Genomic DNA, 21,445 nt, shown 5'->3' with positions numbered 1-21,445 from the left:
GCCAAAATCATCGTCAAGATGCCTCCAGCATCATCACCAAAAATCGACAACCGTGTCCCTGGAAACCCAGTCGGCACTTCCCGGCCTATCACAATAGATCAAAACTTCTCTTTCCTGCAAGCCATGCAGGCCAATCCGGCAAATTATCCTAGATTAAGCAGCCAAGGTGTCGGGTCGTTGTGGTGGTGGTGGTTCGAGCGTGGTTCCTCCGTGGTGGGGGATGGCGCAAAATACCCATGGGTCCTGTTTCGGAGAGACGAAGGCAAGGGGAAGGGTGCTGGGAACAGAGATGCCCATGTCCCACTGGGTGGTGTCTCTACCCAGACATGCAATGGTGGTGTCCTAATTATGCCCAATCAGAGAGCAACACAAGCAAGGAATGCCAGCAAGTGCGTGATTCATTTGGTCGATTTGCAGCTCTTGGGTAGGTTCCGGTCTCTTGGAAACTGCCCGGCGCCCGCCCCGGGGGAGTGTTGAGGAGGTGATTGATGGGATGTTCGGAAATTCCCCCAGCCAAACGGGTAAAATTGCTGGTCTCGGCGGGCAGCGCGGGAGGGTGGGGACAACGGCCACAACCCACCGGTATCCATAGCTTCTGTTTCTGTTTCTTCTCTAGCAGTCTAGCCGCTCCGCATCATGGTCATGGTATCCGTACAGCAGTTCGCTGTCGTTCTGTCGGGTCTGGTATACTTCCCCACTCAGGACAACTCCTGTCGAATCACGGCGGGGCGTATGACATACATGTGGTGAGCAAGGTGAAAATAGGCTCACCGTATTAGCGTACATTGGTCATGAGAAAACATGTGTGATAAGCTGTCATCTTGGGTAAGCGGTCAAGCTCCGCCGCCCTTCTCCTGCGTGGTGCATGTCTCACACATGTGGTTGGCCTCTTCATGTTGTGTTGACAGCTCAAAGCCCTTTGACAGGAGAGATACCACATCGGCACTGGCAGCACAAGATCCATGCGTTCCTTGACATCGGGAAGGATTCAGACATGACGTGCATTATCCAAAAGAAGAACAAATGTTGGTATCGTGCATGACCTTGAAACAAATAACCTCCAAACAATCCCGAATACTGTCCATCACGCCGGTTTCTGTCCGTAGATGATGTGAAACGGCATATACAACAAACAACTGTTGTCCTTGTATGCTCTCCTAACCTCCATCAGCAGCATCTCCACGTCCGACTGTGACCACCCAAGCCCTCTTGTCAAGGGACCAAGAGCAATTGCCTGGATGCCGTCAAGCAAAATAGTCCTCCAATACAATCCCACCGTTTTCAAGATCCTGTTCTTGGGCCACGTCCCAATGGGTATCTGCAGCACCCTCTCCGTGACATTGACAAACCCAGCGTCACGCATCTTGTTCGCAAGCTTGCCCCCGGCAACGGCGTGGAAGTCGACACCGAGCCGTTCTAAACCCTCGTTGATCAAAGACCAGTACCGCGCGATAGGATGGTTCGGCGGCATCGAGTCGTTCACTGAAATCGGAAAATGATACACCTCTTGCATTTCAAACCAACCCCCGGGCCTCATGCATCTATTCCTTTGTCAGCCAAATCTCGTTTTTCCACATCTTGTAGGAAACTTACTCCTGCGCCCGTCTCATCAACCTCGGCCAGTCTTTGATGGCCATAACCGTGTGCCTCGAGTGGATATAGTCAAAATGATTACTCGGGTGCAGCCATGGGCTCTCCACGTCGTCAATCATGAACTTGACATTGGGTGGGACCCAGTCCGGCTGATGCGGACTCAAATCCACCCCCAGCACCTCGGCCCCCACGAACTCATCCGCCATCTCGATGGCCCATATCCCCGTCCCCGTCCCAATATCCAGAACCTGCTGCGGCCTGTCAATGGGCGCAAAGAACAACTTCCCACAAAGCAGCTTGACCATCTGATGCTTCATATCCTCCCTCTGCTGCTCCACATCATCGTTAGGGAAGTTGTACATGCCCTCCCGGAACTTGTGATATCTCCGCCCGTTCTCGTAGATGAACTCCCTCACACTATCTGCCAGGGACGTGGAGGCCGTGGTGTTTGTGTCAGAGCCGTAACCGTCATCAGTACCCAGGTCGTCGGAATCAACAATGATACTGCCTTCTTCTGCCTGCTGTGCAGCGATTCGGTCTTGATCTGTGTCCTCGTCAGAGTCGCTGTCCTGGTTGTGGTGGGGCAGGTGCTGTATGGGAGGAAGCTGGATGGGTGGTAGGGTCAAATCTGCCGAGTAGGCAGTGTCTAGCGATTCTGAAGAGTTGCCGACGCGGTAATTCTGCGCTAGAGAGAATACCGAGCGGTTGCCTTCGGTGGACAGAGAAGGCCTTCCGAGGTCAGACGAAAGACTGTCAAATGAGGCTCGGCCAGGCAGGTCATGACCCTTTGTGCTGTTGAGGAGGTCCTGGGGTCCGGTCAAGGTTAGTTGAGTGGTAGCGTTTGAAGCCGCGTTGGATGAATCCGATGGTCCATCTTTTGGCTGGGCTATACCCTCGTGCATTGGACCTGGCAAAACCGGCATGGATGGCTTGCCCTGTGACTGAACCATCGTGCCGTCTTTTTTTTGAATGAACAGCGATGATGAGCGTACAACAATGACGAGCAACTCGTCGTTTGGGTGGTGCGACACGGCAAAAAGCACTCCAGGGATAAAATGTCGATTGTCGGGTTGGCCGGTGGTTGCTCACAAAAACAGAGCCGGCGGTAGGAGACTGAACACTTGTACCTGAGTTAGGTTGAAACGGAGATCTGGGATCGCGAAAAGAGGAGCGTGTGATTCTTATTGAAAGAAAGACAGGCGAGTGGACCGCCGGGGGTCCAGTGATCTCCAAGCTTGGGGTAGCTCGTGGCTGCGGTGGGGGGTGGTGCCTGGGTTCAAGAGCCGAAGTGACAGGCTCTGTTCAGGGACATCCCGACCGCTGGTAGGGAGGGCGAAAAGAGATTGCAGATGCAGGATCTCGGACCCTATTGAATTGTCGGGATACCAATCAGATTGGGAGAGAAAGACTGGAAAAACCCCGTCTGCTTGTCAGGTGCAGCACATGGATAGATGAGCTGGTGGCAACGGGTAACCCGTTCCGCCCGCGAAGAAGAAGATCAGTTCATCATACACATGCTCACAGGCACTCCGTACACATATACAAGCACCAAAACCCTCCGATATACTTTTGGTTTATCTTTGGTCCAAGATCTGGGTCAACCGGACATGCATCGGACACCGAACGAAGGACTTCTTCCATTTGAGAGTTGTTGGATTAGAAATGGAAGGGGCCTGGAAGCCTGTCTCCCATACGAGGGCATGGCCCCACCCGGACTGTTCTTTGTGTGCCTTGCAGCTGTGGACCTGGAAGGTACCTCTGTGATCCTGGTGATGACTGATAGAGCATCAGCCACACTGTGTGGCTGGAAAGCTGCTGAAAGGTGGGGCTGGTCCTAGCTCCAGCCTCAAATGAGCTGCCAAGCCCAGCCTCGTGGTAGGCAGAGCGAACTGACGTGGGCTGGGCTGGAGACTGGGGCTTGCCTTCAGCAACACCACTCGACATCAACCACAAGCCACTTCAAGACAGCCATTTTCTTTTCCACGAGACCAACTTTCTGTCTGCGCACAGCTCCGAAATAGCATTCGACAACACAGAACGCACCAGATACACTAATCCATCGCACTTCTCACAATGGCGGACGCTGCGTTCAAGCCTGAGAAGGACTACTCCAAGGAGGTGGACCAGCAGCTTCCCGAGGCTGAGCAGCTCGCAAAGGTACTGTGTATTGGGTGGGTTCATCGTTGCATTGTATTTTCACTGACGGCTCCGCGGGAAAACAGACGGATCTCCAGGGTGCTATCGAAAAACTGTCTATTCTTGAGAAGCAAGCCCGTCAGGCATCCGATCTCGCCTCCACATCCCGAATCCTCATCGCCATCGTTACCCTCTGCAAGAATGCCGGTGACTGGGCCCTCCTCAGCGAACAGACCCTTATCCTCTCCAAGAAGCATGGCCAACTCAAACAGGCCATCACCAAGATGGTGCAAACCGTCATGGACTTCCTCGACCAGACCCCCACCCTAGAGATCAAGCTCTCCGTCATCGAGACCCTCCGTACCGTTACCGAGGGCAAGATCTTTGTCGAGGTCGAGCGGGCGCGTGTGACCAAGATTCTGTCAGACATCAAGAAGCAACAAGGCGATCTAAAGGCGGCGACGGATATTCTGTGCGAGCTCCAGGTCGAGACGTTTGGGTCTATGGAACGTCGGGAAAAGACCGAATTTATTCTGGCGCAGGTGGCTCTGTGCATTGAAATTGGCGACTGGACCCAAGCCGGTATTCTCAGTCGTAAAATCAGCACCAGATACCTGGCGCGCAAGCCCAAAAAGACACAGGAGCAGCTTGACAAGGAGCAGCAGGAACGTGAGAAGAAGGCGAAGGCCGGCGAAGAGGTGCCAGAGGTAAAGGAGGACGATGTCACAGATCTCAAGCTCCGGTACTACGAGCAACAGATCACGCTCGCCAAGCATGACTCCAAATACCTGGATGTTTGCAAGCACTACCGACAAGTGCTTGACACGGAGACGGTGGAGGAGGACCCCGTCAAACTACGAGCTGTATGTTTCTTCTTCGCCCACTGTTGGTAGTTTCACAAGCTGACTCTTTATCAGGTCCTGCAGAGAATCATCTACTTCATCATCCTGGCACCATACGACAACGAGCAACACGATTTGCTCCACCGCATTCACAAGGACACGCGAAACACGGCCGTTCCGGAGGATGCTGAGCTCTTGGAGCTCTTTACGGTACAGGAGCTGATGCGGTGGCCTCAAGTATCCAAGATGTTCGGCCCCCATTTGTGCAGCACCGAGATCTTTGATTCAGCCGAGGGACAATCGGGCGATGAGAAGGCGTTTGGCAGATGGCAAGACTTGCGCAAGCGTGTGATTGAGCACAATGTGCGCGTGGTGGCCAAGTACTACACCCGCATCCGGATGGGCCGTCTGACACAACTCCTGGATCTGACCGAGGAAGAGACGGAGAAGTACATCAGCGAGCTGGTGACATCCAAGACAGTGTATGCCAAGATTGACCGGCCTGCCCGCATCGTCAACTTTGCCAAGCCTCGCGATGCTGATGATATCTTGAACGAGTGGAGCTTCAACATGAAGAGCCTGTTGGGTCACCTGGAGCGGGTTGATCACTTGATCACAAAGGAGGAGATGATGGCTCGAATTCAGCCAGGCGTGAAACAAACTAAGAGCAAGCCTTCGAGGCGTTAGAAGGGTTCAAGGCGTTTGACCCCTCGCGACTTCGAATCTCCAAACTTCTCTCTACTTGGATTCCCAGTTTGGGCGGGGAATGGATGCTGGTGACTCTTCTTTGGAGAAGGCAGGGAGTTGATGGTAGCGAGAGTACATCTCCTAACATATCAATCATGGTATAGAATGAGGAGGCGCCTCAGATGGCATGTAGGCCCGCATTTTATGCTGGAAACACCTGCGGTTGCGAGCACACCTGCGGTCCCGGGTACACATGCATACCGAGGTTGGCATCAAGTCTTGATCCGAATTAACGAATATGATAGCGAGACTGGAGAAGAATCGAACCCACCATGCTGACTGCTGCTGTTTTGAAGACGTATGCGTGTTAACGGGATCTGACTGGCGGTCTCGGTGTTGTTTTACTGTACAGTAGCGCAGCAGCAGCCAATGGGGATTTAGCGAGATTATAATTACTCTGGCCTCATAGTATATGTATGTTCAATGCTCTTTGGAATGTGATAAAATGTCATTTCCTGTGTGATGGGTGGAGGTGATAGTTGTAGTGGAGATGGAAATTGAGCTTGGTGGTGGTTGACAAACAGAGCAATGACATCATCGCTTCCGGCCTGGATATGTTTTGGTCGTTGCCCTTTGACTTTACCAAAGCAACCTCCAAAAACTTCAGATGATTTTTTCTTTTCGCGAAGTGGATGTTCCCAAAGTAAATAGACAACCTTCCTACTACTGCTACTGAAAATGCCAACCAAGACACCCAAACCGTTTGTTCACTGCGTCGGCAATCCCGACTTTGAGCCGGAGAAGGCAGTGGGTGATCACGACAGGCATCAAGCTGCTTTGAAGTTGTTGGAGGAGAGGAATGATTTTGAAGGGGCGGTCAGGTTGTGGTTTGGTATGCCGGAGGCGGGGAAGGACGATTATGTGTATCATGCTTTGGCTAGTGTGACGCTGGGGCAGGTGCAGAGGGGGGTTGAGATGGGGGCAGAGAAGGGGCTGCATGGGTGGTACGAGGGGGCGAAGGACGGTGAGGTATATTGTGTTTATCCCTCCCACCCTTTTCCAGCCCCTTCTCCTCCACGCCTAGCTAACACCCCCTCCAGACACCCCTTCCTCCCCCGTCAACAACGGATATAGCCGCCTATACAAATCTCTTCACTCCCTCCCTCTCCCCATCCTCGGCGCTAAAGTCTTTTGTTTCCAACGCGAGGAAATCTTCCATCCGAGCCTTGGTAGCGGAGAACTTATCCTCAAAACGCTACATTAACCCAGCATGGCCCTCCCTCCAAATCCCCAGGGTCAAGAACGTTGCATCACTGCCATTAAACCCGTATCTTGACTTCTGGAGATGGACCTGTCAAAATCTCGAGTGGTGCGGGCCGGTGGGAGGTCAGGGGTTGAAGAGCCACTGGGTTTTGCCGGTGGTGATGCACCATTTTGGCTGTGTGGTTCCCAGTTATGAGAGTCTTTCCATTATCAAAACCCTAGCCGTGGAGGGGGTTAAGAAGAACGGCGATAGCACAGCTGACGGAAATGACAATGTTGGGCCCGAAAATGGAAATGGGAACGGGGCTACGAACGGCAAGAAGGAATCCAAGAAGAAGGCCAAAAAAGAAAAGCCACCACCGCTCAAGATTTTGGACGTGGGCAGTGGGAGTGGATATTGGAGTTTTATGCTGAGGCAGTGTGGGCTGGAGACTGTGGCTGTGGACAATATGCAGAGTGAATGGTATGTTGCCCCTTACCCATCCATCCATCTTCCGCCAACCAAAAACACCTTCCCTTCTTTTATAAGCGACACACTGACTGCCCTGATTAGGAGAGTCACCTGGCTCAAAGACACCCACCTGACAACCGGCACATCCTACCTCCACTCCCTTCCTGATTCTCAACACAAATCCCACATCCTCCTCCTTGTCTACCCCATCACGGGACCAGACGGCTCTGGTTCTTTTACCAAGGATCTGATGAAAGAATATCAAGGTGATGTCGTCGTTGTGGCTGGGACTCAAAACAAGAACGGGTATACTTCCTTCGGCAGAGGGAAGGGGACGATGGATAGTTTCATGTTGGAATCGCAAGAACAGAGGGGAAAGTGGGAAAAGGTGGTTCAAGTGCCTCTGCCTAGCTTTGCCGGGAGGGACGAGGGGTTGTTTGTTTATGTTAGGAAGAGGTAGTATAAAGTTTGATGCGGTGGGGAGATGGGATGAAATCCGCAGAGGTTAGCTGGGACGAGGTGGAAACAACGCTTTTTACACGCTAGCGTCAAATACACATGACTGAATATCTACACTCATTTTCCAAAACTTCACATCATCACCTTATTTACCTTCCCTTCTTCCCACCACCACCACCACCACCCCCCTTCCCCTTCCCGCCTTTACTCTGGCCCCCACCACCACCACCCTTCTTATCCGCCCCTCCCCCCAACATCCCACCCCCGGCCATGAGCGTCACCTTCCCAACCGGCACCACCCCAAGCACCTCCTCCACCTTGACCCCCTTAATCAGCTCCACCTCCCTAGGCCACATCTTCTCCCCATCCTCCCCCTTGGGGTCAACAACCCCCTTTTTGCCGGCAGCCAGCTTCCACCTCTCAAAAATCTCCTTGACCGCCTTCCCCTTCTTCACCTGCCCAGGCTGCAACTTGACCTTATACTTCAACTTCCCCAGCGCACCCCAAGGTCCACAAACAGGCACAACCTCCAGTATCTCATCCCCTGGCATCGGGGTCCCGACAAGACTTTCCAACGGTCCTGCATCGGCCTTTTCGTTCTCGTCGAGAATATCCACACCTTCTTCAAGCATCATCTTGCGGATTTCTTCGTGCTTGGCGATTTGTGCTTGTTGCCTCTCCTGTTGTTTGCGCCGTTTTTCCATCGCGGCGAGGTGGTCTAGTTCTTTTTGCTTCTTTGCCGCTGCTTCGGCTTCGGCCTTTTTGCGTGCAGCAGCCACACCGAGGAGTTCTTCCATCAAGGCGCGGTCGTCTTCATCTTGGTTTTTGTATTTTTGGGCAATCTTTTTGGCTTTGGAGCGTTGCCCGCGTTTGAGGGATCTCTTGTTGGGTTGGGGTTGGGATTGGGAGGGGGTGAAGGTGCCGGTTCTGGAGGGAGTTCCGATTTCCTTTTCTTCCTCTTCGTGGTCAGACTCAGAGTCGGAATTGGAGACGGGGGTTGGTTCGGGTTCAGCTTGTTGCTTTTTTTCTTCCACGGGGGCGATATCGAGGTTGGAGAGTTGGTCTGATGGGGGCTCAGGGGCTTCTTCATCTTCGTCCTCGGACTGGGGTTTACCGCTGGACTGAAGAGGGTTGGATCTCTTTTCGTCTTCGGGGCCGTCGTCGTCTCCGTCGGTGCCAGAGTCTTCGTGGTTGTCTTGCTCTGGGGCGGCTTCCTTTTCGGTCTCCTTCTCGGGCTTCGATGGGGGAGCAAGATCGATATCGCCGTCGTACAGCCTATGCTTGACATGCTTTGCCTTGCTTTCCTCTGATATCCTGAACATCAACCCGAACCCGAGCATCAGAAGAGCCGGTGGCAGCGGGTTTTTCTTTCCCCTGACCATGAAGGACCCGGCCGGGAGGTACTCGCCCGTCGGAGCAGACTTGGACACTTGATCGGCATTCACCCACCACGCGCCCATCGCTGCCTTGCTATCCCACGCACTCGAGCAGCACACCGACAAGCTACCCGCCTGAGCCAGTGTTGAAGGCGGAATTGGCGCATCAGGGGTCTTGGGGCTGTTCTTGATGATGACGGTGGATGCACCGTGCATATCGGCGTGAACATACACGTCACCCTTTTTCAAGTACCGCTTGTACAGAATCTCATTCTGCTGCGCATCTCGCCCACCAAGCACAAGATAGCCATCTGAGGAGATAAACCAGACGAACTTCTCAAACCACATCTGCTTCCTGATCAGCTGCAGCACAGGCTTCTCCTGCTTAAGCCCCTTCCGCAAGTCCTCTGTAATCTTTTGCTCAGCACTCTTGAGCGCAATAACCGACTGCGCAACGGTCTTCTTTTCCTTGTCGGCAGCGGTCCTCTTTTGCTCGTAGTATTCCCGAGCATTGTTCCAGACGGAGAGTTTGAGGTTGATGTCGATTGCCAATCGCTTATCCGGCCCCTTGGCCTTCTCAGGTTCGGGAGCAGCATCAACGACCTCTTCGTCGGTATCGTAGTTGAATTCCATATCTTCATCTTCACCTGCCTCTTCCTCCTCTTCCTCGCCAAGCAACAGGGTAATTGTGCTCTCGGCGAGATTCACAGGTAGCTTGATGATCTCGGCCACGGGGTTCCCTTGCGCCTGCTCTCGCTCGACAAGCTTGTTGATGTTAACCCAGTCCATGCCCTGCTCAAGCAGCCCATTAACCGCATCCATAGCCTCTTGAACACGTTCAATATTGGCCTCAATAGCGGCAGCCTTGCGCAAGTTCAACGTCTGGAAACCAACCAGCCCCTCGATCCTCTTGGCCTGGTCCTGACGGGCAGCATCCAATTTCCTCTTGGCAGTAGCTTCCCGCTCCTGCAACTTGGACTCAAGCTTCTGTCCCTCGATAGAAGAGAAGAACTCGTCAACCGTCTTGTTGTACCCATCAAAGGAAAGTGTTGTCAGCCCCTGATCATCCTCGAACTGTTTTGGAAGGAAAGGCTGGAAATCTTCATAGAGCAGACCCCTAGGCTTCTCTTTCTGCGTCTCCCCTTCAGTCTCCGCTGGTGGCTGCTCGACAGCACGCGGATTAGGCTTGGCAATGATATATCCCGTTGCCCTGGGCGAGCTCGTCACCTCGTCCAGCACCGCCCTCGCCTTCTCCAACGCCCGAAACAGAGAATCCAGCAAAGTCTCGCTCTCCAGAATCTCAAGGGGCTTCGCGGCAGAGTTGAACTCGGTTAGTCGAAAGACGTGATCAACCAGCACAGGGGGTAACTCGGTGATGGTAGTTGCCAACCCCCTCCTCAGCTCGTCCGCCCCCTTCTTCTTTGCCTTTTTCGTAACCGCATGCTCCGCTGCCGTCTTCAACGCAGCTCTCAGACGCTCTTTTGTGAGCTCCGGGACGCCGCCAAAGTTTTGTCTGTTTTCGAGGGTGTACTTCAGCCCAACCCGCTGTGGCTCTTGTCCCTCGCCTTCGGGAACATTCCGCAACAGGGCGATGATGGTCAAGTCGGCATCGGTGAGGATGACGTTGCCGCTGGCGAAGAACTCGAGGTATAACCTGTAGGCTCCGTCGGAGAATCGAAACTCGATAATTCTGTCTGTGCCGATCTGGGAGACGCTGGTGACTCTCCGGGTCTTGAGGAACTTGCGCAGGCGGGCGACGAAGGCTGAAGGGGCCGGGGCGGTGGAGCGGGCAAAGTCTGTGAGGTGGCAGCGGAAGCCGGATTCGATGAGGAGCTGTTGGCGGTTGTCGGGTTTGGCGAACTTGAAGAGGAGGATTTTGGAGTTGAGGTCGTAGATGTTGGCTAGGCGGAGGCTGACGAGGGCTTCGGAGAGCTCGTGGGCTATCACCTGGAAAGCGGGGTCAGGATGCGTGTGAAAAGAATATACGGGGGGTTACACACACCTTTACGTCCAAGGACGAGAATCTCTGCTTCATTTTGACTATGTTCTCTGCGGTTTCTCAGCTTGCGACAGCGATATCCGGGGCCGAGTTGGAAGTTTGGTGCAAGCTGTGGAGGGGTAATCAAGGTGGGGTAAAAGTGCACCTGGCACCTTCGACGTCTGCCAAGCTTCTGTCTCTTCGGCCTATGACTGCGACGGCAAAGCTCTTCTCGGATCCTCTTCTTTTCAACAGCAGCAGCCTTGCTGGTTTCGAGAACGCAGGTAACGAGGATGGGGGTTTCTTTCTAACCAGTATTGACACAGGCACACCTTGTAGATGACGGCAAACACGAAGACAGCAAGCAGCCCTCCGACGATAAAGGCAGCACCTGACTGTTGCCAGTGTGGTTGAAGTTCCTCCTCCATTGGTGCTGAACGTATACAGGAATATTCAGACAAGACAACACACGAGACCAAAAATGATCAATTGAAGTAGTGGAAAAGTTGTTACGATGGTGCTACAATTCGTACCTTTACGCTATGCTGCGGACAGCGGTCTGTTGAGACCCATGGCAGCCCCCTCGGTCATGATTAAGCCACCAACCGGGGGTGTGCAGCCGTCAAAAGTTAAATCCTGACACTCAACGGGAATGAGGTTGTTTAGTTGAATCTCCAGCTCTTTGGGCTCGAGATCTCCAGCTTGCGGTTGCAGCATGGAGAGCCACCAATCCGCCATGATCAAGCCAGAAACGCCATCGTGCATATGCTTAGTTTGTCCAATTTCCCAATTTTGAATCGAAATCGATCGATGGTCCGGAACGCCCATATCACAAACTTACCATAGCAGGTTGAAGTCAGCCCGGACTCCAGATCCAAAGTTTATTTCCTCGTCTCTTCCGGCACAGGTGCCCCGGGGGACTGATTGTGAATTCGGATCCGGGTCATCGGTCGGCGGACGCATTGACAGGACCCAGGACAGCGATTCCCTGGTTCCTGCTCGGGTTGGTTTTCGGGTCGGGTTAACGGGTTGTTGAACTGATCAGACAACTCTCAACAGGTTCAAGTCGACAGACGGCCGGATGCCTGAACAACATAGGTAGAGCAAACGACGATGTCGACGACGTCGCAAGTAAACAAGGTCCCAAAGTTCATGAAACCCCGACGGCGGCTGTTTCCCCTGCGTCGGCTCCGTCTTCTCGCATCGCGCATGTGACGGCAGTTAATGGGTAGGATCGGACTGCTCGGCGGCTGATCCCGCAAAGGGGCGGAGCAGAAGACGCAAAAGGAGGTCAGTTGCCGGGACAACTGGAAATGGTGTGCTGTTCCCAGTGGAGATTTTGGAGATGGCCTCGGTAGCGCATGGGGAGGAAGTCCAGCTTTTTGACTTTCAGGCCTCGTGTCGTGTCAGCTCCCGGCTGCAAAAGCAATCGACTTTGTGGGGACGGCGCTGGAGACACCTCGGGGACGGCGGCGGTCTGGCAGATGCCATCTGTTTCGATGACAACCTGACAACTGATAGCCGGCCGGCCTGTGCGACATCGATACGAGGACCGGGAGACATCAAACGAGACGAATAAAATTGTGCATCAAGTCGTGGATGGCTGGAACTCCCCTATCGACCCAATGGCCTTCTCCCACGAGCTCTCAGACGGGAAAAAGAGGCTGGGACGGGACACCCCCTTGATAAATGCAACAGCCAATTGTCAGACGAAGCTGCTGGTGATCTGCTCTTCTCCTTGGCTTGCAGCCGAGGAAAGTAAAAGGGAGCTGCTCCCGACCTCCCCAATTGCGCACACCACGGCCCCAGAGCCCCCACCGCGTCCCCAACCACCTATCAACGATGCCGGCACAAGCGTGTGTACGGCGTGGGCGCCCGGTCCTGGCTGGCTAGTCCGTCTCCCGTCAGCCTGTGGGTGTGGTCGGTGGCGCCCTGAGATGCACGAAGCTGCAGGAGGACGGGGGTGGACCAATTTCAATCAGAGACAGCTTTGATACGACTTCTGTTTGTGTCTTCTCATCAATTGAGAGACCAGTTCGAGCCATTGACGCTCCAGGTCCATGTTCTGCCCTACAGGAGGCCCGGGCAACCCTCGCCCATCACCCAGCAAGCGCTCTCTGCTACCCCCGGATTTGGAGAGGCTGGAGAAGCGCGCCTTTTTTCTTTCTGACGTCTCATCTCCAGGGGTCAACCGCGATCGAGCTCTGTGCTTTCAGCTCCCAACGAGACAGCTCCTAGCTCGAAATGGCTGGACGCGTCCCAGCTCCCGGTCACGGCCGAGCAATCAGAGACATGCTCGTGGGGCCATGGCTCCTCCGAAAAGAGGGTCCGCTATCCCCCATTGGTGCAGGATAAACAACTCGCAGGCCTCTTCTCCACAAAAGGTAAACAGAGGGCTTCCAGAGCTGGTTGGAACCACCCCCTGTGGTCACACATCCTTCTCGTCGTCGACGGTCCCCTGCCAACCGGCCAAGGTCGACGTTCAGAGCCCGGAAGCGCTCCGCCCCATGCGTATTTGAACCGCGCTCGCTCGAGCAGCTGTGCCCTCCTGGTCTTGATCTTCTTTCCTTCCTCATCCTCCACTCAGAGTCAGCTCAAGCCATCACCACCATCTCCATCCATTCCCCGCCCTCCCTTTCAAAGGACTCGAACAGAAACCAGAGCACAGAAGACGGGTCGATTCACAGACCGCCTTCTCATCTCCTTTCTTTCGACTTCTTTTCTAGGAAGTTAGCAAGAGATATCTTCTTGTCGTACGTCAAGAAGATTGTTTCTTGCGCCCAGTAAACCGGCAACCTGGACTTTGAAGCCCGCGTCCCGGTCCCTTTCAGCGTCTTCCCGTCTGCCTACAGGGAGTCCGAGACCGCTACCCAGACCAAAACCCACGAGGAGATCAAGATCCAAGTTCCCCCAGCTGGACGGATAGGTCAAGACTCTTCTTTCACCGCCCAAGCCGCTCTCCCTGCCCCCCCGCCCCCCAAGGTCATCGAGGAGAACCGCTTCAAAGAGGAGGTCCGCATCACCCGCAAGGAGGAAGAGCACCGCCGTCCCGTCCCCGTCCCCGTCATCAAGAAGGAAGAGTACCATTTCCACGAGGAGATCCGCAGGTATGTTTTTGACTTCTCTTTCTGTCGCCGGCATCACCGTCACCGTCAATTTGTTTTTCTTTACCGCCCCTTTGGCCTGGCCCGCCCCAATGGCTGATCCCCAGCCTCCTGTCCCGGCTCGGATCTCTTGGGTGTGGATTCCCCGCTGGAGCCTCAGAGCAGCCATTTTCCTCGTTTGTCTTGTTTTGCTCCGCTCTTCAGCCCACCCCCCCTGGCCGAGCTATCGACCCTAGGGCACCGCCAAGGTCTTCGGGGCCAGGGGGTCGGGGGTTGACCAAGCGACGCGAGGCCTTCTCCCACAACAATATCTGGCTCAAGGAAGACACATTCTCTGCTCTTTCCTTTTGCTGACCACATCTTTCCTTTGCCTTCTTCAGACCTCAACCACCCCCTCCCGCCTCCAACTACCTCGAGTCTCGCATCGAACTCGACCACCGCCACCGTCCTCACAGCTCCGTCGTCGACCTTGCTGAGAGTGAATTCCGCGCCCGCACCCAAGCCAACTACCGCAAGGAACCCACCGTTGTAGCCTCCCCCAGCTACGACACCACCGTCGACCTTCCCACCCGTCGCCCGGTCTTCAAGTCCAGCACTTCCATCGGTGACAAGTTCACTGTCGAGGCTGCTATCACCCGTCCCGCCAAGAAGGAATCTCATTTCCAAGTCACCGACACCACCGTCGACTTCCCCCGCCCCCCTCGCATTACCGCCCCTAAGAAGGAGGTAAAGCTCTTGGACGACAAGCCCTACACGCCTTCCACCGTTTCCACCACCACCACCAACAACATGGGTTACTACGATGAGGACAGTGAGTATCTCCCGCCCCTTTCACCCTTGTTCTAGCGTCTTGTCTTGGTGGTGCCCCTTGATGCCATCTCTCCCCATGCACACGAGAGTGTCGACATGTGAGCGAGTACTCACTGTGGCCCCACCAACACACAGACCGCTACCACTCCTTCCGCCAGGAGGTTCACAACAAGCTCCACAACAAGTTGCACAAGTTGGCTGACAAGCTCCACCACCATCATGAAGGCCACGTCGAGGCTGAGGTCTCTTCCGTCCGCCGCGGCCCCGCTGCCGCCCCTGCCGTTGAGAAGGCTCCCAACACCGTCACCATCCCCTGCCACCACATCCGCCTCGGTGACATCCTGATCCTCCAGGGCCGCCCCTGCCAGGTCATCCGCATCAGCACCTCTGCTGCCACCGGCCAGCACCGCTACCTCGGTGTTGACCTCTTCACCAAGCAGCTCCATGAGGAGTCCAGCTTCGTCTCCAACCCCGCCCCCAGCGTCGTTGTCCAGACCATGCTCGGCCCCGTCTTCAAGCAGTACCGCGTCCTTGACATGCAGGATGGCGCCATCGTCGCCATGACCGAGACCGGTGATGTCAAGCAGAACCTCCCCGTCATTGACCAGTCTTCGCTCTGGAACCGCCTCCAGAAGGCTTTCGAGTCTGGCCGTGGCTCCGTCCGCGTCCTCGTCGTCACTGACCACGGCCGCGAGATGGCTGTTGACATGAAGGTCGTCCATGGCTCCCGCCTTTAAGGGGGTTTCACCACCTCTGAAAACCTGTTTTGGAATTACTTTTGGCTTAGATTGTCGCGATAAAAAATGGTTTATCTAATGTCGTTTCTTGGTTAATGTCTTGTTTGCCGAGAGGCTTCATTGGGTAATCTATTTTTTTTGGTAGGAATATTTGCTAGGATATATGTGGATGGGCAAAGGGATTCGGATTATTATGATAGTGCTGGCTTCGGGAGGGAAAAAACATGTCTCAATGTTCTTTCTAGTACTAGCCGTGTATATGAATCTGTAATGGATGATGATGATGGAGAGACTCTTTTTCTTGACCGATGCTGCTTGTGATTGTGATGTGAATGGGATTGACTTGCCTCGGGTTGATCTTACTTGCTTTGGTGTTTATTGCTTTTGGTAATGTGTTGACTTGGGTTGATGCCGTGCTAAGAATGACAGCATTGTCGCGTTATTATCGTGACCAAGTCATTATCACCCAGTGTGATCTGCCTTCTCCAATTCTGCTGTCGTGATCCTGTAACCCATGGTGTTTTGTTGCGATTGTTGGCTGTTGTTGTGATCGTGACCGACTCTCGATTTGTTGAGGTTTGACGAGTCATGTCGCCCGCCCAGGGCGGATCAATGGTCTTATAACGGTGTCCATTCTCGAATCAATAATTTACACATTCCTTGACCCCTTTTTTTAGTCATTATTGCGCGTTCAACCTGACTGGCATGGCAGTGTCCGACTCTGTGATCTTGAGCTCATCGCTCGGCCCACTCATGTTCATCATCATCATGAACTTTTTGATATCTTGCAGGGTTGATGATAATGCTGCTGAAAATTGCAAGAATTTCACATTTATCTTTTCTGTTCTCTTTGGTATGTTGTGTCAAAACATCAATCCGGGCTGTGGTATGTACTGAGTATTTTCCACGGATTGGATGTCACATGACTTGTCGACATGACAAGTTCACACACACATTGCTTGCTTTGGATCGGACCAGTTGGTTTTTTTGGGGTTTTTATTTTTTATTCTTTATTATCAAAAACTAACTCGAGCAAAGCTTTTTATGTTCATTTCATTTGGGGCAGGTAAATACGGCTGGTTTCGGCGTGTTTTTCTGGAGGTATATCTGAGGTTGGTTTGCTAGCGAGAAAAATCCTCATCCAGCGATGCGCCGAATGATGGAATGTTTCTGATACTTATTGTGCAAAGCCGATTCATGACCACAGGAAACTTTGAATCACGGTTGATGAGGTTTGGCTTCGAATAATAGTTTTGCCTCGCGTTGATCAGTTGTAAGTGGACCAGTGAGCTTGGATGGCTCGTGGTGGTTGTGACTGGAATGAGATGGGACTCTTTAGTAAAAGTCGCAGAAATGCCTCTTGGTAGACAGAAGTATTTGCTCTGTGCTCTTGCCCGAGTTGCTGTTGGTGTTGTGAACAACTTGAAATCCTGGAGCGACTGAGGTCTGTCTTCTATGGTGTCTTCCATCTGATCTCAGAATTTTAAGAGTAGGAGGTACACAGGGAGCAACCTCATCGAGCAACTTCAACTTACTGGGCTGTTATTTTTTTGCCCCCCATTCGATTTAACAAAACACCTTTATGCCGGAAGAACCGCAGCAAAACCAAATCAACAATTAATACACACATATCCCGTTCATAAAGATAGACCGACTTATCTCACACTCAAGTAGCACCCTCTCGGCCGAGGGCCATCCGGCCGTTGAGTTGTGGCAAGGCAACGTAAACAAACTCTTGCGCAGGTATACCAAGCTAACCGAGGAAAGGTGTTCGGTGACAGTGTTTTCGTCACACCGTCCGAGGGGCTATGCGTGCGCTAAACAGGAGCACAAACACAGCACTAGATTGGGCAAGTTCTGAAGGGGGAAAAGGGGGTGTTGTTCGAGTTTGCCATGTTTTGGTGTGTACCTTATGTGAGGTGAGGTTTAAAGCAGGGTCAGGTATACCTACTTACCTACCTTACTCAGGTGGTTGAGGCATATACGGCCGCGGTTGTGTGACGCCGTGGTTTGAGCTGGAGATCAAGACGGTTTGATCCGGGAGGTTGTGTATCTACTACCCGGACACAGCCGTGTGTGATTCTGGAAGATGGAGGCGAGGAGGGAGATGGCGCTGCCTGGGCTGTTTGGGCTCTGACTGTCATGGTCTGATCGGAGATAGACGGGTGTTGGGGGTCATTTTTTTTGGCGGTGAGTTTTGCTTGTGTGGTATACTTGCCTGTAACAGCGATTTGGTGCTTAGACTACCTATATTCCGGCAGTGATCGGTACGATACTCTGTTGTTGTCGATCGCGTTGGTTTGGTGGTCCTGGTATGATGATGATGCTCGGCTGTCAGACGCATTCTTTGATGACGCGCCGTGTTTGTTGGGCTGGTGGGATACCACACTGCCAAAGCCTACCTCCTCTATACATGCGGGGTCCTCCAAGAGGGTTTGTTGTTATGATGGAGTGCCGATGGTTCAACGGGCCATCCGAGGTATATCGGATCTGATCTCGGACATGAGTTGACACAATGCCTGTCTGTTAAGTTGTGAAACCAGTTACTCGACGACCTACGGTAACTATTTCCCCTTTCTGTGATTAAACTGGCATGACTTTGCGATGGCGGTGGCTACCTGCCTTCTAGAGACAAGTTGGCCGTGGGTTGCCCTCCTGAGCTTGGCACTAGATCGTCCTTCGGTTGTTGGCCTATTTGGGTACAAGTATGCAGTCCTTCTTCGGTCATCGCTTGCCGCGGACCGAGATCTGCCATCGGCTCCTGTCTTGGTACTCTCAGTAGGGAGGCATGAGGTAGAGCAAGCCCCCGTATCGTCAAGATCGATGTCGTGTTCGGAAAGTGAGGGGATAGGATAACCTCAGTTGGGCACATCTCCTGATCAACTTCCAGGTGAACGGCTTCCAAGAATACTGACGGCTACCCCCTCCCCGCGGTTGCGTTGGCATGCGTTACCAGAAGTCTGTCCAATATCAGACAGCCAAAATCCAAGAGATGAAACCTCGGCCAAGCACCAGGCTTGACCGGTCGTGAGGAGTTTTTACAACTCCATGTGCCGGCGGTGAGTATGCTCTTGCCTGAATCTTGCCCAGTTGGTTGTAAATATGTGTGCGGATGCTGTGTGGTTCTGTAACTTTGCCAAACACTGCCTCTGCATGCTGTATTCCATCTCTCTGTGGCTGGGACAGGATGACTGCATATGCTCTTCCACGCATTAGGCATGTTGACTTTTTGCTTTTTGACCTTGGGTCAGTCTGAAGTTCGCCACTCGGGCATGATGCAGACGAGGCAAGGGAGTAGGGGGAACGGTGCCTGAATATCAGATCGGGACGCTGTACCACCAGATGAGAATACGGTGAAGAGTGCGGCTGTCATATTGCCATTGCCATCTACCACTAGGCTGACAGATCTGAGTTATTAAACCTTTCCAAGTTCGTATCATTAATGACAAGATATCTATTGCATCTTGCCTTGCATGGCCGAACAATAGTACTCAGATGATAATCCTAGATCCAGGTTTGCACTTGTTGTTCGAAGCTGGGTGTGTGACACTAGCCATCAAACCAAAACAGTGACAACAGCTTATCTAGATGAGGCTTTGGCATTTTCCTGGTAACCACACCCAGAACTAGAATTACATACGATTTGTACATAAGGTAGGGCCCACACAGACTCAGCAAGAGACTCTTGATATAAACATCCCGTGCCGGGCAACCCCCCCACTCAACTGCCAGACGACTTGCCAAGAACGACATGCCGTTGCCCAGGCGGGTATACCGCGCTTCAATGTATGCAACAGCGGACGGGTGTGTGGAAAGAAAGGGGTATGGGCAAGGGGAGTGAATGCTCCCTCCGCGTTCACCACCAACTTGGGCCTCCTCCACCCCTCCTCACTCCCGTCGTCCCATCTCCCCGCTTCCCGCGGTCTGAGAGCTCTGAATTGCTGGAACGTTGGGAGAATCACTGACATTAGTCAAGAGCACCATCACCCTTCCACGTGTGAGTGGAGAGAGCGCTCCCTCCCGCGCTGCAATCGCGTACCATTATGCCAATCGGACCAGAGCAAGCGATACTTTCCTGCTTGAGAGCATCGTTAGAGGCCCCTGAGGGACGGGACGGGATGGAACGGAGGAGCCAGTTGAGAGCATCACGGGACTCATCAAGATTAACTAATTGGGTTGGGTTGAAATGGAAATGGGACCGCATGCGTGTGTCGTAGATGCCCAATGCCCCCCCAGCCAACTTTGGTGTGGAATTACTGGCTGTTGTGGTGGGGGAGAGCAACATCTTCAGATGTTACCTTGACTCTGATGCTTGATGGTGCTTGAAGACGACCATGCGTGCCATGTCTCGTTCGGGAACAAAGTCCAACACTTGGTACCTGAGTAGAGGGTGTGAGAGAGAGGCCAGCGATTGACTAATCGATCGCTGACGATTATCGGTTGTCGGCTGTCGGGTCGGCACGATCTGCTCGATAATGTTAGCAAAAAATAAAAAGAAGGAGCAGAAAATCCGGAATTTCTGCATCTTGAGTTGTGTGCTGTGCAGAAACAACTGGTGCTAATGGACTGCTGTGAAACAGAGCTGGGTACTACTGCATAACTCGTCACCAGAGGCTGTATAAAAGTTTGCCACTCGTGCACTTTTGCAACGCAAGTGGTGTGCTTGGCTGTGGGATTCATAGCATCGGCGGGCAATGGAGGTGGTTACCGTAAGTCCAGCTGTGTGTATTCATGGCATCCTGTCCACACGAGGTGTTTAGCATTCCCGTTTGCGAGATTTTGGACTCCAAGGTGAGGTCAACGGTGTGGATGGTGAAGATGCTAAGAAGCATTTGTGTGTCGTGTACTCCGTACGATCGGAGGATCGCTGGACCCTAGGTGCGTCATGGTGATATTCAAATAGATGCGGCAAAAAAAAACAAGCAGCCTAGAATAATTCTCATGTAATCACAAGCGCTCGTGATGCAAAGAAACAATCAATCTTAGGGTCCATCGACCACGAGACGTTGCTGTCGACGACGGACGTCATCTCTTCACCTTGAAAGCTATGACCACCTGATGATAGCCTGACCAATCGCCGACTGTCCAGAATAACAGCCCGCAAAGCCGGATCTCCACTCTCATTGGCGCTGGTGGGTTGACCCCCGGTCGGGTCCACACATAGGGCAGGCAAACCACTCCGAAACCCTCGTCGGTGCCCTGCCGGCGAGACATTTCCACGACGAAATCACATCAGGCCGTGTCCAAAGGGGGAGAATGCGCCATCTACTGCACCTAGAGAGATTTGAAGGTATAGTATACCTCGTAGTCCCAAAGGCAAAGGAGAACCGGGCAACTCTGCAACAACAGAGGCTAGCTATGCGTGAGACAGCCTACAAGCCAACCGGGACCTGTTCCCAAGCTGGAAGTTCCTCGTCCACGGCAGCCGGCATCTCCTCCCTGCGTGCCCGGCTACTGACAAGTTGCCATATTGCCTCGTCCCACGGCTGATTGCGAATATTGACTATCGTCTCACTATACACAACACCTGCAGCCCAGCTTCAGCTCGTTCTGTGTCGCTTGTGTAGGCTGTCACATCCGTCACAGCCTTGTCCTATCGTCTCCTGCCGGGAGACTGAAGATCGAGAAAGGTACACACAGTCCAGTACATAGTGGTAGGTGTGGGGCAAGACAAAGGTGACCAAGGGAGGCAACTCGGCCTGTAAAGGGAGAGGACGGAGGATTGGGCATCAGGCGGACACGGCACCCCACCTTGGTCGCATTCCCTGGAAGCACACAGCAAAGAAGACACAGATGACCCGGGTCATATAACGGAAGCGTCTTTTATTCGATCAATTCCTCCACACGACACCACACACGCACGCACAAAAACACCAACCGACCGCTCACAGCTCGTCCCGTCAAACAGTCGAATCGAATTGATTACCCCACGGACTGCTTTCCTCAAAGGCCTGTACTGCGACCCCACGGCGCCGGAACACCACTCGTCCGCCCTCTTTTTCTCACCGT

At 53.3% G+C, this 21,445-nt stretch overlaps 5 protein-coding genes across 5 annotated transcripts; 3 read left to right on the top strand and 2 right to left on the bottom strand.

The window, feature by feature from the left end:
- Positions 1-1,084: 1,084 nt before the first annotated feature.
- Positions 1,085-2,543, bottom strand: PODANS_1_17040 (uncharacterized protein; the record flags this gene model as incomplete). The annotated part of the gene is made up of 2 exons (XM_001907117.1): positions 1,085-1,532; positions 1,594-2,543. 2 exons carry the CDS (start codon positions 2,541-2,543, stop codon positions 1,085-1,087), a joined length of 1,398 nt encoding a protein of 465 aa, XP_001907152.1.
- Positions 2,544-3,666: 1,123 nt separating this feature from the next.
- Positions 3,667-5,258, top strand: PODANS_1_17030 (uncharacterized protein; the record flags this gene model as incomplete). Its single annotated transcript, XM_001907116.1, has 3 exons — positions 3,667-3,750; positions 3,816-4,592; positions 4,647-5,258. 3 exons carry the CDS (start codon positions 3,667-3,669, stop codon positions 5,256-5,258), a joined length of 1,473 nt encoding a protein of 490 aa, XP_001907151.1.
- A 1,424-nt stretch (positions 5,259-6,682) lies between these two features.
- PODANS_1_17020 (uncharacterized protein) lies at positions 6,683-7,432 on the top strand (the record flags this gene model as incomplete). The annotated part of the gene is made up of 2 exons (XM_001907115.1): positions 6,683-6,984; positions 7,075-7,432. The coding sequence occupies 2 exons, from the start codon at positions 6,683-6,685 to the stop codon at positions 7,430-7,432; spliced, it is 660 nt and encodes a 219-aa protein (XP_001907150.1).
- A 148-nt stretch (positions 7,433-7,580) lies between these two features.
- On the bottom strand, positions 7,581-10,842 carry PODANS_1_17010 (uncharacterized protein; the record flags this gene model as incomplete). The annotated part of the gene is made up of 2 exons (XM_001907114.1): positions 7,581-10,754; positions 10,804-10,842. The coding sequence occupies 2 exons, from the start codon at positions 10,840-10,842 to the stop codon at positions 7,581-7,583; spliced, it is 3,213 nt and encodes a 1,070-aa protein (XP_001907149.1).
- Positions 10,843-14,678: 3,836 nt separating this feature from the next.
- On the top strand, positions 14,679-15,436 carry PODANS_1_17000 (uncharacterized protein; the record flags this gene model as incomplete). The annotated part of the gene is made up of 2 exons (XM_001907113.1): positions 14,679-14,700; positions 14,835-15,436. 2 exons carry the CDS (start codon positions 14,679-14,681, stop codon positions 15,434-15,436), a joined length of 624 nt encoding a protein of 207 aa, XP_001907148.1.
- Positions 15,437-21,445: the final 6,009 nt, after the last annotated feature.

Source organism: Podospora anserina, chromosome 1 (genome assembly GCF_000226545.1).
Source record: "Podospora anserina S mat+ genomic DNA chromosome 1, supercontig 4".
Lineage (NCBI taxonomy): Eukaryota > Fungi > Ascomycota > Sordariomycetes > Sordariales > Podosporaceae > Podospora > Podospora anserina.
Note: the sequence above shows the minus strand (reverse complement) of the source record. Positions and strands in the feature narration are given on the sequence as shown.